Source organism: Mustela nivalis (assembly GCF_964662115.1).
Source record: "Mustela nivalis genome assembly, chromosome: 10".
In the NCBI taxonomy this organism is placed as follows: domain Eukaryota; kingdom Metazoa; phylum Chordata; class Mammalia; order Carnivora; family Mustelidae; genus Mustela; species Mustela nivalis.
The window spans coordinates 7,993,106-8,017,587 of record NC_139029.1 but is presented as its reverse complement, the minus strand read 5'-3'; the positions used below and the strand labels follow the sequence as shown (position 1 = coordinate 8,017,587).

The window sequence follows — 24,482 nt, the reverse complement described above, 5'->3', positions numbered from 1 at the left end:
CCCAAAAGGTGATAGCTACACGTACCCCACTGCTTACTGCCATGCGTGGTATGTGCGACAAAACTGAGGCTCAGAGGAATTAAGCAACTAGTCAAGGTCATGTCTTCATTGTCCAAGTGTTTTGTGAGTAGCAATTACGGGGCCACGGGGACAAAGCTCTGAGTACAAGCCCTGCCTGGAAGCGAGGAACAATCAAGAGCGAGTGACAGAGCCACAGCCCCAGCTCAAGAAGCCAGAAAGCTAGGGTCAGCCTTGGTCTCCCCCACCCAGTGGATGCTGTCACCCAGGGACAAGCCTTCCTCCTCCCGGCCCCCTGGGAGGCAGACCCGTCCTTTCTGGGAGGTAATGGTTACCTGAAACCAGAATGGGCTTTCCCGTGGAGGAGAAAGAGATGGGCGTGCTCGTTGATATGGGGGTGTCTCCCCAAGCGTGGGTGATGCCCCTTCCATGCTCCTTACTGATCTGGGGGTCTCCCGAGGAGACCAGAGGGGCAGAGGCACTGCCAGGAGAGAAGACAGAAGTAAGACTGATGGTGGAGATGGAGACAGGGAAGCACGTGCTCAGGGCTCAGGAATCGTTCCCAGTGGTGCCAGCCCAGAGTGGTGCACACATCCTCCAGAATGACTTGTGACCTTGTCACAGAGATCCAGCCCAGGCCCCACCCCTACCTCCAGCCCAGATGCCCCCAGATAAGGCCAGGGAGTCACCTGGTAGACATCTTGCTGTCCTCTGGGTTGGTACTGCAATCAGGGTGGGCCTCAGGGGGAGGTGGCTCATGGGTGGCACCCCTTTCAGCTGTACCTGCAGGGAGAGGTCTTAGAATTGGTATCAAGGAGCCTTACCCAGCAGGACTGGAAACTTCATAAGGACATATGGACATAAGTGTCATATAAGGACACTGCAGCCAGGTAGACTCGGGCTGATGTCCTGACCCTCGTTCCTTCTCCCCTTCCTTCCTTCCCTCCGTGCAACAACTCTTTGCTGAGCACCTGCTACGTGTCAGGGACTGTACTGACAGCTGGGATGGAGCAGTGAGCAAAAGAGACGAGATCCCTACTGTCAGGGGCTCATGGGCATGGTGGAGGGCTCACAGAGGTGACACGGGTGTCACACAAAGGTACACGGGCTCCCCGTAACACGGCACTTGAACGCGGCTGTCCAGGGAGGCTTCCCTCAAGGGAAGTGTGGGTGGGGCTATCTAAGCAGAGGAAATCAAAGACGGGGTGGCCCCAGGCCCCCTCAGTGGGGAAAGGAGGAGAGCAGGCGCATGGGAGGGGCTGGCGAGCAACACACTTGTGCATACGGCATTCTTCAAAGTAGCCAGAGGGTAGAAACAACCCCAATGTCCATCAACTGGACAAATAAGTAAGATGTAGTGCATCTGCACCCCAATACTGTGTGGCAATAAAAGGGAACCATGCACTAAGACAAGCCGCAGAGCACAGAAGCCTCAAAAGGATCGTGTGCCGTGAGAGAAACCTGACACAGGGCACGGATTCAGGAAATGTCTGGAAAAGGTCCATCTAGAGGGACAGAGAGTAGAATGAGTCCTTGTCCAAGCTGGGGACGGATACGGGGATTGACTACTAAAGCCACAAGGTTTCGTAGATTGTAGTGATGGTTTTATAACTCTGTAAATGTCTTTACAGTCATTGAATTGCACACTTAAATCTACAGATCCTGGGGTATGTCAAGTGTACTGCAACAAAGCTGTTCTTAAAAACTGCTTCCCAAAGTGAGGATTTGGGATCAGTGCAGTAGATTACATCCTGGGACCGCCTCCTCAGATGGGGGAGGTCTGTGTCCCCACCTCCCCAATGCCATGGAGCAGGATGGAAGGAACAGAGTGACTGTCCCCAGCCTGGGCCATTCTGCACTCCCGCCCGGACTGTAAGGAGAGGATGCTCTGGACAGGTAGTGGCCGCCACCCGTTCCAGGAGTAAGAGAAACACCCGAAGCCAATGCAAACCAAACCTACGCGCCCAGGCAAGACGGCAAAGCCTCCAGCTGACCCAGGCAGGACAGCTGAACCCTGAAATGTCAACGTTGTTTGCTGTTTGCCGTCCGCTATGCCTGCAGGCCCGTGTCTCAAAGGATCAAAGTGGAAAAGCCGCCCCTCACCTCCAGCCAACTGTGATCACACAGGAAGGTGACTTGGTGCTCTACACCTCCTGATTTTATGCAAAAGAGAAACCTGATAAATACATATAAATAAACATATGAAATTACTATCTCCTGTTATTTAAAGTAGCTGCAGTTTTTTGAAAGTTCCTTTCTTTTGAGATCAACTGTATTAAGGCATAATTGATATAGGAGAAAATGTCCCTTCCGTTGTACTATTCGATGGGTTTTGAAGACTGAGTCCTTCCAATGTACCTATACCTCCATTCAAGATCTAGAACATTCCCACCATCCCAGTAAGTTCTCTGGTGCCCTTCTGCCATAAACCCTCCTCCTGCATTCAGGCAACCACTGGTCTGCTTTATGTCTATATAGATTAGTGTGCCTGTTCCAGAATCTCGTTAGACCGGCTCGGGCAGGAAGTACTCTCTGGGTCTGGCTTCCTTCTCTCAGCGTGTTTCTGCGATTCACTTATAATGCACAGCACACTCGTCACTGTGGAGATGTGCCACATTTTCCTGGTCACCCGCAGATGGACAGCTGGGTTGTTTCCAGATTGGAGCTTTTTAAAATAAATTATAAATTATAAATAAGGCAACTCTGAATGTTCTTGTACAAGTCTCCATGAGGACATACAATTTCCTTCCTCCTGATACTTCGGAGCAGAGGGGACGGCTGTATGTCACTGTGCCAACCACACAGAATGCCTTCGAGGACCCCCAGGCAGCACCATGAGGAGAGAGCCTCCCACCTCTCTCTAAGGCACCTGAGTCTGAGCTCCCACTGGACACCTGCCGGAATGCAGCAAAAGAACCACTGTCCTGGGGTGCCTGGGTGGCTCAGTGGGTTAGGCATCTGCCTTGGGCTCAGGTCATGGTCCCAGCGTTCTGGGATCGAGCCCTATGTTGGGCCCCCTGCTTAGCGGGGAGCTTGCTTCTCCTTCTATCTCTGCCCCTCCCCCAACACCCACTCATGCTTTTCTTTCACAATCTTTCTCAAATAAGTAAAACCTTCAAAAAAAAAAAAGGAAGTACCGCTGTCCTTCTCTAAGTGGAGAAGGGGGACCTAGTGCTCCTTGGGTGCCTCTCAACCTCTCCGTGTGCCTCGTACCTCACCTGTAGCCGCCTCCCTTCTCCTGGGGGTAGTGGCCCTCCCCCTTTCCTCTTTCTTTAAATCTGGAGGTGAGGAGAAGGTATTGTTTAGCCCCTACTTAGGCTGCTGTGTTGTCTGGTAAGAGCCAACTGAAAGACAGGGAAAAAAGAAAAAAGAAACTCCCACTCTTATTCCCAATTTAGAACTAAAAAATATAGTATTTGCCAGACTGAAATATTTCTCTTTAAATCTAAACACCTGATCCTTGGGCCATTTGAAGGAGAATGGTCTTAGCATCAAGGTCGAGCGGTTTCTCTTTTTGTGCATCCAACAAGTGCTTAAAATCAGATAAAATTTTCATCTTCATATTTGGAGTGTAGGTTAGTCGGCTTTTTATTTTCCCTAGAGTTCTTAACTGCCTTTTGGTTTTCGTGTTGAGAAGAGAATAATGTGCCTTCACCGTATCATCAAGTTTTTCAAACCTACTACTCAGGAAGTTTACTGTGATTCCTTCTTTCATTCCTGCAGACAGGACAACTCACTGGAGCCCTCCTCCATTTTTCTGTTCTCATCTGGCTCAATTAGTCTGCAGTACAGCTGTCATACTGGGACTTCCCTGCTCTCCTAGGATAGAGTCACTGTTTTCTAGATTCATGGCTTTTTTTGTTTGTTTGTTTTAGCCCCTCATTTAGCCAGATAACATCTTCAAGTAACTTTCTAAGAGAGGACACATGAGAGAAAATCTTCCTGCCCTTTTATGTCTGAAAATGCTTTTTGATGCTTTCAAACTTAATTGTACTTAACCGAATAGAAAATTCTAGGTTCAGAACTAAGAAGAAGCTGATGTGGTCTGGTAGGGAGGACTCTGGGCTGGAACTCAGGATCCTTATGTTCTAGCTCTACCTCTAACCATATGATTCTCTCCATCCATAAAACTAGGTGGGTAAGATCAGGTCGCAGGTGGTGAAAGCCTTTGAATGGGCCCTCAGAAACATTCTGGGTGGCCAGCACAGGAATCTAGTCATCCATCTCCTGGGTATTTACTCATGAGAGATGAAGAAATATGTTTACAGAGTTGTACAAGACTTTTTGTAATTGCTTTATTCGTAATAGCTCCAAACTAGACATAACCCAAATGTCTGTCAACTAGTGAATGGATAAAGACATCTATTTTGTCTAGGTCTGAGTAATCTTCATTCGTCCTGCTTTGCTCTTGGTAGGCCCATCTGAAGTTTCATATTTTTCAGGTCAAGTATGCAAGGAAAGTTGGGGCATCACGGTGGGTACAAGGCCCGGAGCACAGTGACCAGGCCAACATTTGTGAATGCGGAAGACCCAAGGCTTAGGGTAAGGGGTGCACAAGGGGAATTATGGCACTTGGGCTGACATGAGGCCCGGAGTATACCAGTGTCCCTGTTGGGAAGGCCACACCAAGGTGGTCATCAGACCAAGGCTGGGGCTGTGAGGCTACCCAGGGACTGTCTACTCTGGGAACATGACTGGGGCGGGCACGACCAGATGTCCCCACCCATGTGCTCTGCCGACAGAGGGCGCAGCAAGAGCAAGAAAAAGCAAATGCAGCCAAGAGAAGCTTCCTTCTCCCTACAATGGCTCCCCAGTGCCCTCTACTGGCAGAGCTCAACATCGCGGTCAGGAGGAGAAACGCAGAAGAGTCTGGTCCAGCAGGTGCTGAAGGTGAATGGACGGCCGAGAGGCAATACCCGGGAAGAAGCACACTTTCTTAAAAACTTTCTTGGTCCTCTTCTCTCTTACTATTTCTTTTTCACAGCATTCTGATCTCTCTCTATGGATGTAACAACTTCTTGAGTTTTTCTGTGGATGCTAATTTAACATTTTAAATATCTACTCCTATTCCCGAAGCCATTTCCATCGCTTCATCCACGGTGTCCTGTGATTTTGTTTTTCTCCATCGTGCAGCTGGTTTCCCTCATCAGTCTGAATGGCTTTACTGCCCACTCCTATTTCCTTAAAGAGAACTCCGCTGCATACTCCAGCAGCTGGTGGGGTTTCTTCTGCTGCGTTGGTAGCACGGCCTTTCCACCTGAGGCCTCTTCGGGAACGGGGGTCCGGCTGGGAACTCTGGGCGGTGGGGAGTGTGGGCTGACCGTCTTCACTTCAGGGGGACTTAGCAGGGGTAGCTTATCGCCAGGCTATACTCCCGAACACACAACCAAAGAGGGCTTTCCACAGGGCGGCGGCCCCCACCGGCAGCCCCATGTTTCTCCAGATACTCCTTCAGTGTCTTCAGCCAAAAAGTCGATGATTTTCACCAGAGGATAAAAACTCGGGCACCATCAGGGTCCGTGGTGTACCACTGTCTCAGATTTTTAACTGTTATTTCCCAGACGAATTTGCAGCCCGCTGCACTGTTCAATTCTCCGCTTCAGCCCCATTCTTCCTTCTCCAGGCCACTCTGAGCCCAGAGCCTCCGTGGGGTCTTGTGAGCAAGGGACCTCTCACTTGTCCTGCAGTACTGGTGGCGTGAATTCCGGGGCAAGGTTTCCTCCCCCTCATTTCATTTGTCACCACCCTTCCATCTGTTTTCTACCTTCTAGAAATTTCCTGAAATCTCCTTTCTGCTGATTAACCAGGTTTTTTTTTTCCTCCAACGTCAAGAGTTTATATTTTTCTGTACTCAGAAAAATGTCTACCATCTTTTTTTTCCTTGTTTTCTCTTGTGTTTTTTGTTTGTTTATTTGTTTTTTAAGTGAGCTCCACACTCAACATGGGGTTCAAACTCACAACCCTGAGATCACGAGTTGCATGCTCTGCCGACTGAGCCGGCCAGGTGCCCCCAAGGCCTACCATCTTGAGTTGGAACGGTCTTCAAAAATTTCATATTGCTCTATCTTGAGTCAATGAAACAGCCTTTCAAATGAGTGAAGATTTTACCAGCCCAACAATTTCAAAAGGAACAATTTTTTAAAAAAATCATCAGTGTCTCTTACTGAGGGGCACCTGGGTGGCTCAGTCCGTTAAGCATCTGCCTTCAGCTCAGGTCACAACCCCAGGGTCCTAGAATCGAGCCTCACTTCGGGCTCTCTGCTCAGCAGGGAGCCTGCTTCCTTCTCTCCCTACCACTCCCCCTGCTAGCGCTCTCTCTCTTCCTTACTCTCTAAGTAAATAAAATCTTAAAAAAAAAAAAAAAAGAATCTCTTACCAAAATGCCAAATCTAGATTTATTTATTTATTTTTTAAGCAATCTCAATGTGGGGCTCAAACTCACAACCCCAAGATCAAGACTGACATGCTCTTCCGACGGAGCCAGCCAGGCACGCCCGGATCTAGATTTTATTCCACTCACCAGATCTAACTATGAAAACAAAACCAAAGCCCAAACCTGACCTAGTTAACAGCTGGGGGTTGAAGGTCATTTGCCCAGTGCGGGGTGAAGAGACGTCCAGCTGCAGGGGCACAGACGGAAGCCCACTGGTTGGGGGTGCAGACAGCTTACCCTGGGGTTTGGTGACGGTCCCTGGTGGGCAGCTGGAGCGGGGGGTACAGCGGGCACAGGAGTTGGTGGCTGACGTGGTACAGAACATGCCAGATCGACATTCGCAGACGCGAGAGGAGTTCCATGTGCACGGCGTCTTCTCCACCAGGTCTTCAAAGGGACACAGAGAAGGGTCGTGAGGAGGGATCTGGGATGGCAAGAGCAGAGGGTCCCGAGGACCCCCAGGAGGGCAGAGAAGCATTTGCCTGGAAGCAAGCGCTCATGTGACTATCCTGTCGAGCAGATCTTTCGGCTCAAAAGAGTTGGGCTGAGCGAAAGATGACAAGGGGGAGAAAAAGAGTATGGACTATCTGATCACGTTTACAGAAAATGCTAGAATATGCAAACTCCTCCACAGTGACTGGAAGCAGGATGATTGCCTGGGAATGGAAGTGGGGAGCAATGGTGGGAGGGACGATAAGGAACTCGAGGAAACTTTCTGGAAACTTCTTTCCTTGATTGTGGTGATGGCTTCACAGCCGCATACGATGTCAAAATGTATCAAATGGCACGCTTTGCCCACATGCGTGGCCCTGCGTGTCAATCCTGTCGCAATAAAGCTGATAAAAGAAAATAATCTAGAGAACAGGGTGAGCACGCATGGGTAGAGATGAACCCAGTGGCTGTGGCTCGATCATTCGTTCAAAGTGGGTGATGTCCACAGCCATTCCTGACTTTTCTCTACTTCTGAATACGCTTGAAATCTTCAGTGCTGGGGCACCTGGGCGGCTCAGTGGGTTAAGGGTCTGGCTTTAGCTCAGGTCATGATCTTGGGGTCCCGGGCTGGAGCCGCATGTTGGGCTCCCTGCTCAGCGAGGAGTCTGCTTCTCCCTCTTTCCTCTTCTCCGCCCTCCCGCCCCCGCTCATGCTTTCTCTCTCTCTCAAATAAATGAACAAAATCTTAAAAAAAAAAAAAAGAAAGAAATTTTCAATGATAAAAAGGGTTATTTTTTTCCAAAATTAAAAAAAAAATGTTGGAAGTTTTATCAAAGAAAGCATGTGATAGATAATGCATTTACATATGCTTGGGAATATTTTATGTGCTCTAAATGGGTGAAAACAGAACGACCACATTAGTAGATCAGACATATGTGACTGGCTGGGGAGGACTTTCCTCAATCAGCAGGATACTTCACAGACCTCAGATGGTAACCTCATAGTCTCTTCCTGAAACCTCCAGAGAGAGTGGAACTGGGGAGGGTTGGGGAGTTTGTGCGGGCAGCAGGAGTGAGCTCAGCAGTGCCAGCGAGGGCTTGGGACAATGACAGCTGTTATCACAATCTCAGCTATTAACAGCACCGAGCGTGGGTGGGACGTGCCTGGGTGGCTCAGGTAAGCGTCCGACTCTTGATTTCCGCTCAGGTCATGATCTCAGGGAAGTGAGAGCGAGCCCCCCTCGACAGGGCTCTGTCCTCAGTGGGGGGTCTGCTTGAGGTTCCCTCCCTCTCCTTCTCCCCCCTTCCCACATGCACACACTCTCTCGCAAAATAAATAAATAAAATCTTTTTTTTTTTTTTTAATATTATTGAGTACAAACAAGGCAGCCATAATACCATCGGGTGCATGGGGGGGTCTTACTCTTAGCATCCTACCCTGATTAACTTAGTCTGACCTACTTAATTCCTGCATCAGGTCTTCGAGAGAGTACTATTATCATGGCCACTGCAGATGAGGGAACTGAGGCACGGAGATGTTAAGAAACTTGCTTGTGTTTATAAGCTGCAAACTGGTAGGGCCAAGATTTGAACCCAGGCTCTTGGGCTCCAGAGTCCGTGCTCTTGGCCCCTGTTCTCTACTCAACGGCTTCACAGAGTTTTCATCCTAGAGCTGAAGGAATTCTCTTGTTTCTCTATCTGACATGGTAGCTTCGGCAGATGATATTTTTTCCAAAAATGGCCAGAGCAGCATTTCTGGCCCCATCTGCTCTTCCAGACCTCTGCCTCACTGTCGAGAAGCTTGATTTCTTCTCCTTCCGCTGACTCTAGTGGGATGTGTGACTGCCTCAAGAGGTAAAAACTGGCGGAAAATACGCCATGTGACTTTCAAGCCAAGGTCAACAGAAGGGATGTGGCTTGTCCCCACCCCTGCCCCATCCTTGGAATCCAGGCGCCAGGCCTCGAGGAAGCCCCCAAGTTAGCCATACAGAGGCCACGAAGGAAAGGGCTTTCAGACAATTCTCGTCTGTAGCCTTCACGTTTTCCAGCTGAAATCCCAGACATTGTGCAGCAGGGACCAGCCACCCGCTCAGGGTCCTGTCTGATTTCTGACCCATGGAATTCATGAGTAAACAGGAGGGGGTTGGTTTTGCCACCATGTTTTGAGAAAGCTTATTTGTGGCCTTTGCAACTGGAACAGTGGCCCCAGTGACAAATGGTGTTCTTTCCTCTTTGGGCCTCTGCTGACTTCAGCCACTGTTTCTGTGAAAGAAACCTTGGACAAGGAGACACGATCATGCATCCACTCCCTGCTCCCATGGCCTTTGTGATGGGGCTGGGGACACAATCAGCCACGGCTGTCTGCGGCCTGGGCAGCTGCCCCTGTCCTGCGCAGCCCTCGTGGATGGATGTCAGGGGGCAGCTGGTGGTGCTGTGAGGCTGTGCTGAGTCGGCCACGTACACAGAAGTCACCCAGCAATGCCTGTCCTGAGAATGTTCTTTTTTTTTTTTTTAAAGATTTTATTTATTTATTTATTTGGCAGAGAGAGAGATCACAAGTAGGCAGAGAGGCAGGCAGAGAGAGAGAGAGAGGAGGAAGCAGGCTCCCTGCTGAGCAGAGAGCCCGATGTGGGACTCGATCCCAGGACCCTGAGATCATGACCTGAGCCGAAGGCAGCGGCTTAACCCACTGAGCCACCCAGGTGCCCCAGTCCTGAGAATGTTTTAAGGACAGTATAGTTACTAGCCGAGCCCAGAACCTCCAAGTTGAAACTCTGGCTATGCCGCTCTCGGGAGCCTGTGGCCTTTGTAAGGTCTCAGTGTTCTCCTCTGTACAATGGGGACAACTGTACTCCACACACCAGAGGACAGCTACCAAAAATAACAGGACAAGCCTGGAACAGGTGGGCGGTAACGAACGCTTCCTTGCAGGAGGAAGCAAATGCAAGCTGTGTGAGAAGGGGCCACCACCATCAACACCCCGCAATCGAGAAGGACACTCAGAAAAGGCCTGCTGCTCAGAGATGCCAGCGAGGGGAGCTAGGCTCCTAGGGCTGAGCAGTCCCAGAACAAACTCAGAGCCCCCCATCCCCAGATTCTTAGCCAAGAGCCCCTGCTCCCAGGAAGGAGCCCCTTACCTCCAGAACAGGTCACGCAGGCCTTGCAGCGGCCGTCCCTGTCCAGGTAGTAGTCTGGGTCACACTGCTTCCCGCAGTCCGATGACCCCTGTGCGCACGGCTGCTGGGAGATCTGCCCTGGGGAAGGAAGCAGAGAAGCTCCAGGCCGGGCTGCCTTGGCAGAGGCCCCACCTCCGCACCCGATCGCCACCCCCAGCTCCACGGCCGGCCCCCAAGCTCCACACATGTCAGATCGATCTCTCAGAGGGAGTCCTGAAGCCCAGAGAGGGAAGGAATTTGTCTAAAGCCACACAGGAGAGCAGCACTCACTAAGCGGCCCCTGCTTCCGGTCCCTTTCCTCGGCCATCCACCACGGCCACGGCCCTCTCCCCTGCCTCCCTGCCGTGTCACCACCCTCCTCAAAACTCGGGGGCCACTTTCCCTCTGAGACCAGCCATGAGGTGATGATGTCTACTGGCCACAGCTTCCGCTCCGTGTGGCACTGGGGGACCCAGGCAATTCGGGAAGGCGAGGAAAAGAGAGGAAAGTAGTGGGGTCTGGCGAAGAAGACATCAGGCTGTCATGGACAGATGGCATCATTAAAAGGGACAGATGACCCGAAAGAACCAGCAGATTCTTCGATTAGTAGATTCTTAGATTATTAGAACTAACAAGTGAGTTTAACAAGGGGCTTGGAAATAATGTTATGACATCAAAACAGTGCCTATATGTTTGGGTTGAGCCCCATGAATTGCTATTTTGGTAGGTGAGGCTGCCAAATATTGGCTGTTCACACGGTTCAAAACAATACCAGTGATGAAGAGTTAGAACACGAAATACTGAAAAAAAATATATTCCCCTCATCATCAGAAACATCAGGTACCTAGAAATCTAAAACAAAGCTATAAATCTCTCTACAAAGAAAATAATACAATATTACTGGGAGAAGGTCAAGCAGACCTAAGTTGAATTCAATAAATAAAAATAAAAGGTTAGGGGTGCCTGGGTGGCTCAGTGGGTTAAAGCCTCTGCCTTGAGCTCGGGTCACGGTCCCAGGGTCCTGGGATCGAGCCCTGCATTGGGCTCTCTGCTCAGTGGGGAGCCTGCTTCCTCCTGTCTCTCTGCCTGCCTCTCTGCCTACTTGTGATCTCTGCCTGTCAAATAAATAAATAAAATCTTAAAAAAAAATAAAGAGCGAAATAATAGAGAGCTTTACCATGTACTACTCGATACTGCAAAGATTCTCTCTAAAGTAAGCTGGATTCAGTGTGATCCCAACGAAAAGCCCAAGAGGACAGTTTACAGAATCTGAAAAGTTGATTCTGAAGTGGACACAGAGAGGCAGATGACTGAGAAGAGCCGGTCTAGTAATGAAGAACAAAGGTAGAGACATTGCTCAACCATCCCGATGACTTAATAAAAACCTGTGCCATTCAAGCCCCTGGGGCATCCACACGGTCTAGATGGAAAGACCAACGGAACAGAACATCAAGTCCAAGATCGTGCCCAGGCACATACGGACCTTTGGATACAAAGATGTCTGCAACACAGTGGGGAAGGATAAAAGATATTGGTTCAACTGGACATCCACACGGACCTTCCAGCAGGACCCTTGCCTCATGCCGTACACACAAGCCAAGGCAGACGGCGGGTCTACACATGAAAGGCAAAATGGGAACAATTCTAGGAAGTCGATGCAGATGTCTTCAAGACTTGAGTGGAGGGAAAGAATATAAAGAGCGGAGCATAAAAGCACCGGTCATAAAGGGAAAGATAGATCCATGTGACTACTTTAACATTTATTTTTAAAATATTATTTATTTATTTGAGAGAGAGAGAACACAAGCAGGGGGGAGGGGCAGAGGAAAAGGGAGAAGCAGACACCCCACTGAGCGGCTGAGCAACATGGGACTTGATCCCAGGACCTCATGATCATGATCTGAACCGAAGGCAGATGCTTAACTGACTGAGCTGCCCAGGTGCCCGTGACTACGTTAAAATTTGGAAGATCTCTTTATGGGGGCGCCTGGGTGGCTCCGTCAGCTGAGCATTGGACTGCTGATTTCAGCTCAGGCCACGATCTCGGGGACCTGGGATGGAGCCCCACATCAGGCTCTGCACGCCACAGGGAGTCTGCTTGAGGATTCTCTCCCTCTCCCTTTGCTCGCATAACCGCAAGCATGCGTGCGCGCTCTCTCTCTCTAATAAATACATCTTTTTAAAAAATAAAATAAAAAAACAAAATCTCTTTAGCAAAGACACCATAAAGAGAATAAGAAGACAAGCCACTGGGTGGAAGGTGGCCGTCCGCACACCACTATAGGATGAAGGGCTCAAACCCAGAACTGTAAGAAGTCCTATTAAGAAGTCAACGGAAGGGGTGCCTGGATGGCTCAGTCATTAAGCGTCTGCCTTTGGCTCAAGTCATGATCCCAGGGTCCTGGGATCCAGCTCTGCATCGGGCTCTCTGCTCGGCAGGAAGCCTGCGTCTCCCTCTCCCACTCTCCCTGCTTGTGTCCCTCTCTCGCTGTGTCTCTCTCTGTTAAATAAATAAAATCTTTAAAGAAAAAAAAAAAAAGAAGTCAATGAAAAAGACAGACAAGCCCCAGAGATTTCATACAAAGACTTGCTTTTCCTTATTCATCACGGCCAAAAGGAGGAAACAACCCAAATACCCAAAGACTGCTGGACAACCTCGGGCCAGCACCGGAGGCCAGTCAGCCATGGCAGGAGTGGACTGAGGGCCCCGCCGGTCGCCGTGGGAACCCGGAGGGTATCAGACCCACAGCTGCTCCTGCACCAGCACCTCTGCGTCACACACACTCGAGCTGTCCAGCGAATGACTTCGTCCATGACTACAGCCCCAAGAGGCCTGGAGACACTCTTCTCCTCAGACTGGGAAAGATCGCAGCCCAGGGCCCCCCTGCCTGGACCAGCCCGCAGGGGTCGCCTGCCAACGAGACGCTGCTGCCCTGGAAACGAGCCACAGCCTCTCGGAAGAACTCACCTGGACCTGGACCGGGCTCCCGCACCGAGGAGGGAGGGCTGGGGGCTCTCGTAATTTCGGAACCGTGTTCCAGGGTGAGGGAAGCGCCCCTTCCGGGAAGCGTGGTCCTCGCCCTGGAGCTTGCTGAGGCAGTCCTGAGGGGCCTGGCCTGGAGGGTGCTGCTGCCAAGAGAAAAGTTAGAAATGGCACTGCCAATTCTCCTGAGGGGGCGAAGTGGGTGGGGGGGGTCTGTGCTCAAGGGCAACCATTTCTGCAGAGAAGGGGGTCCCCAGACCCTCTGTCCACAGCGTCCGGCAACCCCGCCATCAGCTCCTGGGAGCAAGGACTGTGTTTTCTAGGCTCTTCTGTAATATGCTCTGGGAAGACTGAGCACATGGTGGGGCCTCAGTGGCTTGTGGGCTTGGCAGAGAGACTCCCCGGGGTCCTGACACCCTGGGCTGAACCCCAACCCACCACAGCCAGCAGGGCCCTGAGCATCCTATGGGGCAGGACAGCCCCACACCAAGGTCAGCTGGTGGGGAGAGGGGAGTCACCTGGTGGCCACCCGGTCAGGACTGGTCACTGGGGAAGGTCGCTCACAGATGGTGTCCCTTTCTGCTGTGCCTACAGGGGGGACAGAAATGCAGGAGTGACAGACATCACGGCGGAGCCTGAGGAGACTCACTGAGACACTGAGGAGACGTCATGAAAGAGCCTGAGGACTCCAGGCACAGATCTTTTACCACCACAACCCAGAGCTCGGAATGCGGTGCTTGGAAAATGTCGCAGCCATCTGATGTTTCAGCCTGCCCAGTGTCCAGGCCCTGTTGCGGTAAAGCACCTTGACTTTCCCCGGGGAATACTTTCCAGTCTCAGCGCCTGTGCTCAGGGCTGAGGCTGCCTCGCCTCCCTCCCTTCCAGGAGCACACACAGACCAGCTGGACCCATCAACCCCCTTGATTCCTCTGACCCCGGTGAACTGGTTCAGTGATGCGCATGTGACCCAAGGTGTGCCCAGGAGGAATGATATCAAGATTTTGATTTCAGTTCTTGGAAGGAGAAGCCGTCTTTCCACTGGGGTTGGGTGGGAGGCAAGCCAGGAGCTGCTGGTACGAATCTTACAGATGCCTACACATAGGGGACCGGAGATAGCCCGACACTACCCAGGGAGCTCCAGACTTTGCAGTTACAGGAATCAAAAAATTTTGAGATTTTGTTTCCAGGAACCCAAAGATTCCTGAAGAAAAAATCCTGAAGAATTTTGAGATTTTTTTTCCAGCAACCCAAAGATTCCTGAAGAATACTGAAGAATGCCATCAGAAAGAGGAACACCCATAGCACTTTCCGTCCGGCGGATGTGAGCTCGCGCCCCGCCTCCATCGTCCTCGCCGTGCCCACCACACTGCGTGACATACAGTAAATGCCTAACCCATAGCATGTCCCTCTCCCCATCTGTACATTGCTTAGAGAGTGTCCCACAGGTGGGATTGTGATCTGAAGGTTTCTGGGCAGGCAGTGTGAGCAATGCGGATGTGTCATGTGCGTCAAGTGTGGTGGGGTGACCACGCCCGGTGTGACCTTCAAACCCAAACTCGGGTATTCCCTGCTCTGTGGCCTGGAGACTTGACCCATCTCTGGACCTCAACTTCCTCAGCTGTAAAAGACGGCTGATTCGGCCTGCTTGATGGCATTCTGAGCCCTTCAGGAGAGAACACCTGCACCAGCTCTGGGCACACAGCCATGGGCCGACTCTGAAGCAGAAACTACTTTCCATTTTATGGCTGGAGAGTCGCCCTGTGGGAGCAGAAACCAGGGAGTCCAGGAGTCAGCCAGTGGCGCTGTAGAAACCTGATGGGAATCCCACACGTCATCTGAAACTGCCTCGTAACCACATTTTAAAAAGTAAAAAGAAACATGTGGAGTTAATTTACTTAACCTAATAGATCTAAAATACATCAGTAGATATTTAATATAAAAAATAACTAATGAGGGGCACCTGGGTGGCTCAGTGGGTTAAGCCTCTGCCTTCAGCTCAGGTCATGATCCCAGGATCCTGGGATCGAGTCCCACATCGGGCTCTCTGCTCCTCTGGGAGCCTGCTTCCTCCTCTCTCTCTCTCTGCCTACTTGTGATATCTCTCTGTCTCTCTCTCTCTGTCAAATAAATAAATAAAATCTTCTAAAGTAATAATAATTAATGAAGGGGCACCTGGGTGACACAGTCATTAAGCGTCTGCCTTTGGCTCAGGTCATGACCCCGGGGTCCTGGGATCGAGTCCCACATTGGGCTCCCTGCTCTGCAGGAGGCCGGCTTCTCCCTCTTCCACTCCCCCTGCTTGTGTTCCCTCTCTTGCTGTGTCTCTCTGTCAAATAAATAAATAAATAAAATAATGAGACATTTTACATTTTTGTCTACTAAATGTTTGAAATCCAGTGAATGTTCTGTCCTGACAGCCCATCTCAACCCAATGGGCCACATTTTAAATGCTCTCTGGCTGCATGTGGCCAGTGGGACCGCTAGGGGCAGCACAGTCCAGGGCATCAGAGAGAGGCCTCTGGCACCAGCATGTGCCAGTCGCAGGAACACCACGGAAAGGGCCTCCCTGGCAGGAGAGGGTCCTCAGGCCTGGCTGGAGCAACAGAACTCCAGGTACTTTTCCCAGATATGCAAGAGTTTCTGAGCTGGAAAGTCCCCCAAGGAATTCTACCAACAACTTCACATTTTCCCGACTGGAGACTGAAGCCCAGGATGGGGTGGGAACACGTCCCCCAGGTGCAAATCTAACAGTACTCCAGGGGTCTGATGCCCAGCCCCTAGCATCTTCCATTCCAGCCCGTGGCCCGGCTTGCGGCCCTAGATGACCAGGAGCACAACGGGCATGGTCTAGCTTCACGGAGCTACGGCTCAGGGAGGGAGGCCAGCCCTGACCAAACCAAGAGAGACACAAATGTTCACATCCACGTTTGCGAAGGACGCTGTGTGATAAGAGATCAAACGCAGACGTGACCTGTGACAAGTCATAGGAAGCCTATGGGATGACAAAGGGATGTGTGGACAGAGAGCTCAAGGCTGAGGAGCTGACTGAGTGAACAGGAGGCAAGGGTGTCCCAGGCAGAGGGAACCACATGCCCAAAGGCCTGTTAAGAGGGGGAAGCACCACGCAGCCACAGAACTGAAAGCGAGCAGACCAAGCTGAGCCAAGGAAAGAGGGAGACTGGCGCTGAGTCTGGGGCCGGGGGAAGGAGACGACATGGTGCAGGCCGTGTACACACTGTGTCCGGGAGACGGCCTGTGGCAATACGCAGCGGGTGCCCTTTTCCCTAGTCCTCCGATTAAAGACAGCTAAACCATGGGTACGTGTCTAAACAAAGACGACTCTGGACAGCGCAGAGAAGGCCTTGGAACCCAAGGAATGACACGGTGATGAGTCCCCTGGGTTTTCTCTCTGTTCGCCTATCCCAGACATGGAGCCAAATAAGCCAGCAGCCCGGAAATGCCAAACAGCACAGACTTTAGAAAAGAAGTCCCTCCAAAAAACGGTTCTCTTCTGCCAAAGGATCATGGCATTGTCATTAGAGTCATGAGGTGTGTGTGTGTGTGTGTGTGACAGAGGGAACCAGATTTGGTTTTGCAAGGGTGGCTCCGCCTGTGTGCCACGGGCGAGGAATGGCAGGAGGAACTGGGTGTGGGGAATAGGAGACAGAATTAGGTGGACAAATGCTATGGGACTGGCTGTGGCGTGTGAGGGAAGGAAAGGACAGACAGTGGGGGAGAAGGTGGTAAGGATGGTGGAAAGCACCAGGTTAGAAGTGGGAGTATCATGGGCGGGGTGCCGGCACCTTTCTCCCCAGGGGGCGTGGCTCCTCGGATTCCATCTTGCAGCCTCCCCAGCCTGGGGCTATGGTCCACCCACTCCCCAAGCCTCCTATCTAGAACATGTCCTCAGTAGCACCCACACAGCATCTGTGGCCCTTACCTCCTTTCTGGCCATGAGCCTCCTTGTACGGTCAGAAAATTAGAAGCCCAGAGAGGGTAAGGAGTTTGCCTGAGCTCACACGGCAAACTGAGAAAGAAATCCAAGTGTCTCAGTAGCTCTAACTCCCAATGCCTCAATGGTGAATTGGCAAAACCAGCCCTAATCCTCTGGGGAACTCCCACGACAGAGTTCGCTTCTTGTTTACCAGGCATCAGAGAACTTCTGCCCCAAACCTCAAACCAAACCCAAGATTTCATCCCGGCACGCCTGTGCTTCTGGCCACCAGAGTCTCGCCGAGCCCAGGACACAAAGTGCAGGGAAGTGGGGAAGGGGGCTCTGCAGTAGCTGGTGCCCCTACAGGATCTCCAAAGGAGACAGCGGTCTGTCCAACAGGAAGAAGGAAGTGGGAGGTCATAGGTCATTTGGAGATCTGGGGCGGGTGCAGCTGGGCCCAGATCTTGGTGCCGGCCTGAGAGTGAGGATACTTACCCTGGAACCTGACGACCTCCCCTGGTGGGCAGACGGAGTGCGGCCTACAGCGGGCACAGGATTTGGTGGCTGATGTGTAACAGAACATGCCAGGCCGACATTCACAGACGCGGGAGGAATTCCCTGAGCATGGAATCTTCTCCACGAGATCGTCTAAGAGACACAAAGAAGAGTCACAGGGGACAGAGGAAGGACAGGGGAAGAGAGCCAGAGAACCCTCATGGCCAGTGCCCGTTTGGCACAAGACAGAAGATGCCGCTGTGGCCTCCCTTTGGGCAGGGAGCTGGCACGCTCAGCCCTTCTTTCCAGAATGTTCCTGCAACAAGGGCCAGAAGCCAGGCAGGGCCAATGGGGCAGACTCCACTTCCCCACCCAGATCCCCAGATGTCATTATAATCGTATTAAAAAGAAATTAATGGACCCATTTTAAAATAGGCAAAAAAATAAAAATAAAAAATAAAGACACGGAGGAACCCTTCAAGGCACAGTGCTACATGAAAGAAGCCCGTCTCAAAAACCTGCGTGCTGTGTGATTCCAACTCTGCGGCCTTCTGGAAAAGATCAAACCATCGAGACACTGTCAAGTGGTTGCCGGGGGTCTGGGAGGAGGGTCCTAAACCTGACATTCATGTCATTATTGCTCGTAATTGCCAAAAAGTAGAAACAACCCAAATGTCCACCGATCGATTGTTCAGCCATAAAAAGGAATGACCCTGTTACAGCATGGATGAACCTTGAAAACACTGCAAAGTGAAAGAAGCCAGTCACTAAAAGCCGTATATTGATGACTTTGAAATGCCCAAACTAGGCAAATCCACACAGACAGAATGTCGACTGGCGACTATAAGGGAGTGGAACAGGAGGGGAATGGGAAGATCAGGGCTTCTTCTGCGGGAGGTGGAAATTTTCTGAAGTCAGACAGTGGTGGTGGGTTGCATATTGTGAATACAATAAAACCACTGTACTGCACATTTAAAATGGTGAATCTTAGGGGCGCCTGGCTGGCTGAGTCAGCACAGCTCGCCACTCTTGATCTCTGGGTCTCGAGTTCAAGCTCCACGTTGGGCATAGAGCTTATATGCGAGAACAAACAGTTAATATAATTTAATTTTTAAAATAAATTAAGTGGTGAATTTTATGTCAAGAGGAAAAAAAAACAAATCACTGGTATAAGTAATCGGCAAAGGCAAACATCCGTGGAAAGCAACACAGGGCATCCTTGGCCAACCGGAAATGGTGAAGGCTTCCTGAAACATGGAAGCAGGTGGGGCTGCATGGAAGAAGGAGACAGAAACCGGCAGCCCAAAGTCTACCCAAGACGGTTATTCTGGTTAGTCTCCGAGTGGGTACAGGGCAGGGGCAGGCCCCAGGGAAGCCGATGGGGGATACAGCAGGAGCACCCAGCTGGGTCAGTCTCCCCATGCTTCTCATCCACTTATGCCACAGGTCCAGAAGCCAAGCATCCCCCCCAGGAGACTCTTGGGTGAGGTGAGCACAACAGTGCCCCAGGGCTGGTCCTACGTGGGAGGAAGGGACCCTACAGAAGATTAGCCACTAAACAACACACGCCCCCATCCCAGCGACCAGATACAGTGTGCAGAAGGGTCACCCGTGGGAGAGAAAAAGAGCTCCAAACTCAAAAAGAACTAACTCTCGAAAGAGCAGGTAAAAGAAAAAAGAAAAAACAAAAACCCACAGAACAAACCATTAGAATCAGTACAATTAATATCCTCAGGAATTTGCAGCTCTACAACAGAATCCCCTGGAGCTCAAGGAAGAAAGGAAGGACATCGAAGCCATAAAAAGGGATCCTCGGGCACAGAATGCTGTAGTCAGCAATTCATTTCCTGTGGGCTCGCGCAAAGACTACATTTCCCAGCCCCCCTCAGAGTTGGATTTGGGTCCCGTGACAAGATTCTAGCAAATGAGATGTGAACAAAAATGATAGGCGCTTCTCCCAGGCCTGGCCCCTAAAGCCATCTCGTGGGGGGGCTTTCTCATCTCTCTCTTCCTCGCTGTAGTGGCCCCGGAGCAGTACTCTTGCCTGCACCCCAGAAGCAGTACTGAGGAGAGCATAAAATCCCGAGAATTCTAGAAAATCTAAAAGTAGTAGACTGAGGACAAACAGTAGACATCCCTGGAAAATTCAAGGAAAAAAAACAGAGGCCTGGGCAAAGGTGGGAAAGGTGCTGGACGTGCGAACTTTCAGGAAGGCAGGCCCAGGGGAAATGAACAGAGGCCCCAGGAGTGGGGTACACTTCTTTTCGGGCAGCAGGATCTCTAGATACGCCCCTGATGGAAGGGAAGGCAGATCGCTCTCCCAGCAAGGACGGAGCCGTCTCTGGCTGCACTCTGCTTCCCACCCAAGCCCTCGGGCTCCTAAAATCAGTTTCAAAATAACACTCGGGATTCCTTCAAAAACTAAACAGGATGACCACACGATCCAACAATTCCACTGCTAAGGATATACCCCAAAAGAACTAAAAGCAGAGACCTGAACAGATTATTTGCCGATGTGTGTATTCAACAGCAAAATTCACAACAGCTAAAAGGTAAAAGCATCCCAAGTCTTCACCAACATGAACGGATGAACAAAATGTGGTCGATCCATCCAGTGGTGTATTAGCCTGACACCTGCTGCAGTGTCTTGAAGACACGAGGCTCAGTGAAATAAGGCAGTCACAAAAGATAAATATTTTAGGATGCTACTTATATGAACTTCCTAGAGTGGTCAAATTTACAGAGATGGTGAGTAGAACGGTAATTGCCAAAGGCTGGGGGTACCATGCTAGGGAGCTAGTGTTCAGTGGGGACAGAGTTACAGTTGGGGCAAATGAACAGGGGCTGGAGTTGGGAAATAGTGAGAATGTTGCCCCCCAAAATGCGAATGCACTTGGTGCCCTCCCCCCGCCACAGTACACTTAAAATGGTTACAATGATCGGACACTTAGGTGACTCAGTTGGTTAAGCGTCTGACTCGCTTCCGCTCAGGTCATGATTTGGTTACATCATGATCCCGGGGTCCTGGGACTGAATCCCATGTTGGACTCCCTGCTCCATGGGAAGCCCGCTTCTCCTTCTCTGTCTGTCATGAATAAATAAAATCTTTTTTAAAAAATGGTTACAATGATCATTTTCTGTTATGTACATTTTACTACAGTGTTTTTGAAAAGTAACACTCAGCCCCCAGCTGAAGGTCTGAGCTGAAAAGACAAACCAGAGCCCAGGAAGGTAGGGCAGGTGTTAAAGAAGTTACGCCACAACAAGCTGCTGCCCCTGCTAAGCTGAAGCAAAAAAAAAAAAAGAGAGAGAGAGAGAAGAGAGCACTGCAGACACACCGCAGCAGTAAAGAAGGAAGGGAGGGAGAAGGGAAGACTGGAAAAGAAAGAGAAAGATCTAAAGGAGATAGAAATACATTTTGGAAAGACCAAGAACCCAGACTAAAACAGAAGCAATCCCAGGAGTGCTTCACACTATAAAAGAAGTTAATAAGAATATAAATTCAGCCTGGGTGGTTCACTCAGTCAAGCATCTGCCTTTGGCTCAGGTCATGATCTCAGGGTCCTGGAACTAAGTCCCCACATCGGGCTCCTTGCTCAACAGGGAGCCTGCTTCCCCCTCTGTTTGACACTCCCCCTGCTTGTGCTCTCTCTCTCTCTCAGACAAATAAATAAATAAAATCTTTAAAAAAAAAAAAAAAGGAATATAAATTCAGCAAAGGAAAACCTCAAAGAAAAGAGGATCTTTTAAAAAGCATGGGATGAGAAGTTAGACTAGAGAGCTAAAGTAAGCAAACTTTGGAGATCAACTTTGGAGATGCAAAGCATCTCCAATAAATTCAATGAATACATTACAAGTGTCCTGGGAGTCCTGGTGACACCTGGGAGGCAAGCAGCAGAAGAGATCAGATAGAAGACGGAGTTCATGGCACGGAAAAAGCAGTAAGAAAATGCCAGTGAACGCAAGATAAAAAGATGAAAGAACACAGGGAGAGGGGCGCCTGAGAGGCTCAGTCAGTTCAGTGCCTGCCTTCAGCTCAGGTCATGACCTTGAGGTCCTGGGATAGAGTCCCCCATCATCATCATCATCATCATCATTATCATCATCACCAGCATCCTTGGGCTCCCTGATCAGAGCGGAGCCCGTGTCTACTTCTCCCTCTACCCCTCTCCTTCTGCCCTTCTCCCCTGCTCATGCTCGCTCTCTCTGTCTCTCTTTCTCTCTCTAATAAATAAGTAAAATCATAAAAGAAGATGAGGACAATGATGGCAGGGAAGGAAGGAAAACACAAACTTCAGGATACGAGGCAACCATAAAACTGATACTGAGATACATATTTAACAGAAACAGAAATCCAAGCCAATTTCCCAGAAATGAAGAACTAAATCTGCAGATAGAAAAAACATTCCAGGGACACCTGGCTGCCTCAGTCAGTGGAACATGAGACTCTTGGTCTTGGGGTCGTGGGTTCAAGCCCCATGTTGGGTATAGAGATTACTTAAATACCTAAAAACTTGAAAAGAGAGAGACAGAGAGAAGACCTTCCAGGTACTAGGAAGAATTCTTTCCAAACAATTAATATCAAGGCACATTCTTATAAGTTTCTGAGCCCTAAGGATAAGGAAAGTGTTATACTTGCAGTCTCCTACAAAGGGGAAAAAGTAAGGCAGATAGCAGACCACTCCACAGCAATATTCAGCAAAGAAGACAACGCACCAAACCCTACAAAGTTCTAAAGAAAATTTCTAGGAATAATCATATACAAAGTTGTCATTCGGGCATAACGGCAAGAAACATTCTCAAATATGAAAGAACCCCCTCTCAGGGGGATGCGCAAAGATGAGTCTTTCCTCAAAAATCCACAGGTCAGTGAAATCCAACCAACCAAGCAATATATCAAAATGAAAAATTCAGAAACAGAGAAGTGGTCGTCAATGTACTCCTAGCGCCCAATGAATAACCTGAAATAGCAAAGTAACGCTAACAGGCCAAGGGACTGAGTCTTCTTGTAAAGAATATAAACACCATAGGCAATAACAAAGGAAAAAGGAAAAAAAAAAAGTATGTCAGTAATTAAAGTCAGGAAGAGGTCAAGGAAGCAGCAAGCTAATTACTTCATTTTTCATTACAGGAAGCCAACCTACCCTATCCTGTCCAAAAACTGAAACAAGCAGAACATGATTTTACCACAAGAGACAGTTATTCCTTTAATGATTTCCAACTGCTTCTTGATTTTCATAATCTCTTCTTAATTTTAGATGGTTTTATTTTTAGAAACTGTTCTCTTGTGATTGTTGTATTTTCACTTTAGTCTCTTCCTCCTCTGATACACTTGAATAAAATCAAATATGATCACTTGAACATCATAAACAGTAAGAGCCTAACCTCTTAAAGATCCCTTTTCTCGGGGTGCCTGGGTGGCTCGGTTGGTTGAGTGGCTGCCTTCAGTACAGGTCATGATCTTGGGTCCTGGGATGGAGACCCATCTTGAGCTCCCTGCTCAGTGGGGAGCCTGCTTCTCCCTGCCCCTGGGCCCATCCTTACCTCTCATGTGTGTATGTATGTATGCTGTATGGGTGTGCTCTCTCTCTCAAATAAATAAATAACATCTTTTTTAAAAAATCCCTTTTCTCTATGTATGTATAGACTGTCTGGCTGCAAACCTTCCCATGCTTCTTCCCTCTATATAGAGATACAAAGAATTGTCAGTCAGACACCCAAGGAAGGGGAAGGAGAAGGGGCAGAGCTGGCTTTCTTCCTCACACTTCTGTATTGCTTGAAAGTTTTATAATGAATGCCGATAACTTTCATTTACAATGCAGTCATTAATTTTAAACGTAAAGATATGCCAGAGAAATACCAGTGCAGACAAAGAAGAATGGCAATATTGATATCAAACAAAAATTGAATTGAGGCAAATAATTGTAAGGACCAAAGAGGTGTATTTCATGCTGATGAAAGGTCCAACCCACCAAGAAAGTACAGTATTCATGAACATTGTACCTAATAACATAGCTTTGACATATAGAGAGCAAAAATAAATAGAACACAATGAAAATCTGGTAAAAACAAGCATAGGGGAGATGGATTTTATACATTTAACTCAGACATCAACCATTTGGAAGGTGACAAAAATAGATAAGAATGAAAAAAAAAAATGCATATTATTTCAGGGGACCTAGCTGGCTCACTCAATAGAGCATGTGACTCTTCATCTCAAGGTCATGAGTTAAAGCCCCAAACTGGGTGTGGAGACTCCTTGAATAAATTTTTTTTTAAAGATTTTAATTATTTATTTGACAGAGACAGCGCACAAGCAGGCAGAGAGGCAGGCAGAGGGAGAGGAGAAGCAGACTCCCTGCTGAGCAGAGAACATGATGTGGAGCTCGATCCAAGGACCCTGGGATCATGACCTGAGCTGAAGGCAGCTGCTTAACTGACTGAGCCACCCAGGGGCCCCACCTTGAATAAACTTAAAAATTATTTTAAAAGAATACATATTTTTTTAAAAAAGACATCTTATTTAAATAACACAATTAACAAGCCTGATATAGAGAATTTTGTACCTAACCAACAGAACATCCATCTTTTTCCCAAACACACTAAATATGCTTTTAAAATATGTACATTTGGGACGCCTGGTTGGCTCAGTGGGTTAAGCCTCTGCCTTTGGCTCAGGTCATGATTTTGGGGGTCCTGGGATCGAGCCCCGCATCAGGCTCTCTGCTCAGCGGGGAGTCTGCTTCCTTCCCCACCTCTCTCTGCCTGCCTCTCTGCCTACTTGTGATCTGTCAAATAAATAAATAAAATCTTTTAAAAAATAAAATAAGGTAAAATAAAATGTGAACATTTATTAGGGTACAAGAAATCTCCACAAATTTCCCAACCCCACACCACAAAAAACCCACACAAAACAAAACACCAGAGAGCACATAAACCACAACCATAATAAATTAACAATGAAAGTGCTATGGGACACTTTCTCCTGGAAGCACTTGTGGTCTTAGGTGAATAACAGTTCTGGGTGTCAGAC

At 49.3% G+C, this 24,482-nt stretch overlaps 1 protein-coding gene across 6 annotated transcripts in view; it reads right to left on the bottom strand.

Moving 5' to 3' along the window:
* The window catches only part of TNFRSF8 (TNF receptor superfamily member 8), a 62,043-nt gene that overhangs the window by 15,674 nt on the left and 21,887 nt on the right, over nt 1-24,482 (bottom strand). For 3 of the 6 annotated variants that reach the window (XM_082687665.1, XM_082687670.1, XM_082687669.1), the window contains exons 4-10: nt 17,450-17,602; nt 13,539-13,608; nt 13,006-13,166; nt 10,020-10,136; nt 6,689-6,838; nt 708-801; nt 354-499 (exon numbers count right to left, since the gene is read on the bottom strand). In XM_082687665.1, coding sequence (XP_082543791.1) covers nt 354-499; nt 708-801; nt 6,689-6,838; nt 10,020-10,136; nt 13,006-13,166; nt 13,539-13,608; nt 17,450-17,602 — 891 coding nt within the window. The remainder of the gene's footprint in view (nt 1-353; nt 500-707; nt 802-6,688; nt 6,839-10,019; nt 10,137-13,005; nt 13,167-13,538; nt 13,609-17,449; nt 17,603-24,482) is intronic. The other 3 variants (XM_082687666.1, XM_082687668.1, XM_082687667.1) reach the window with 3 other exon arrangements.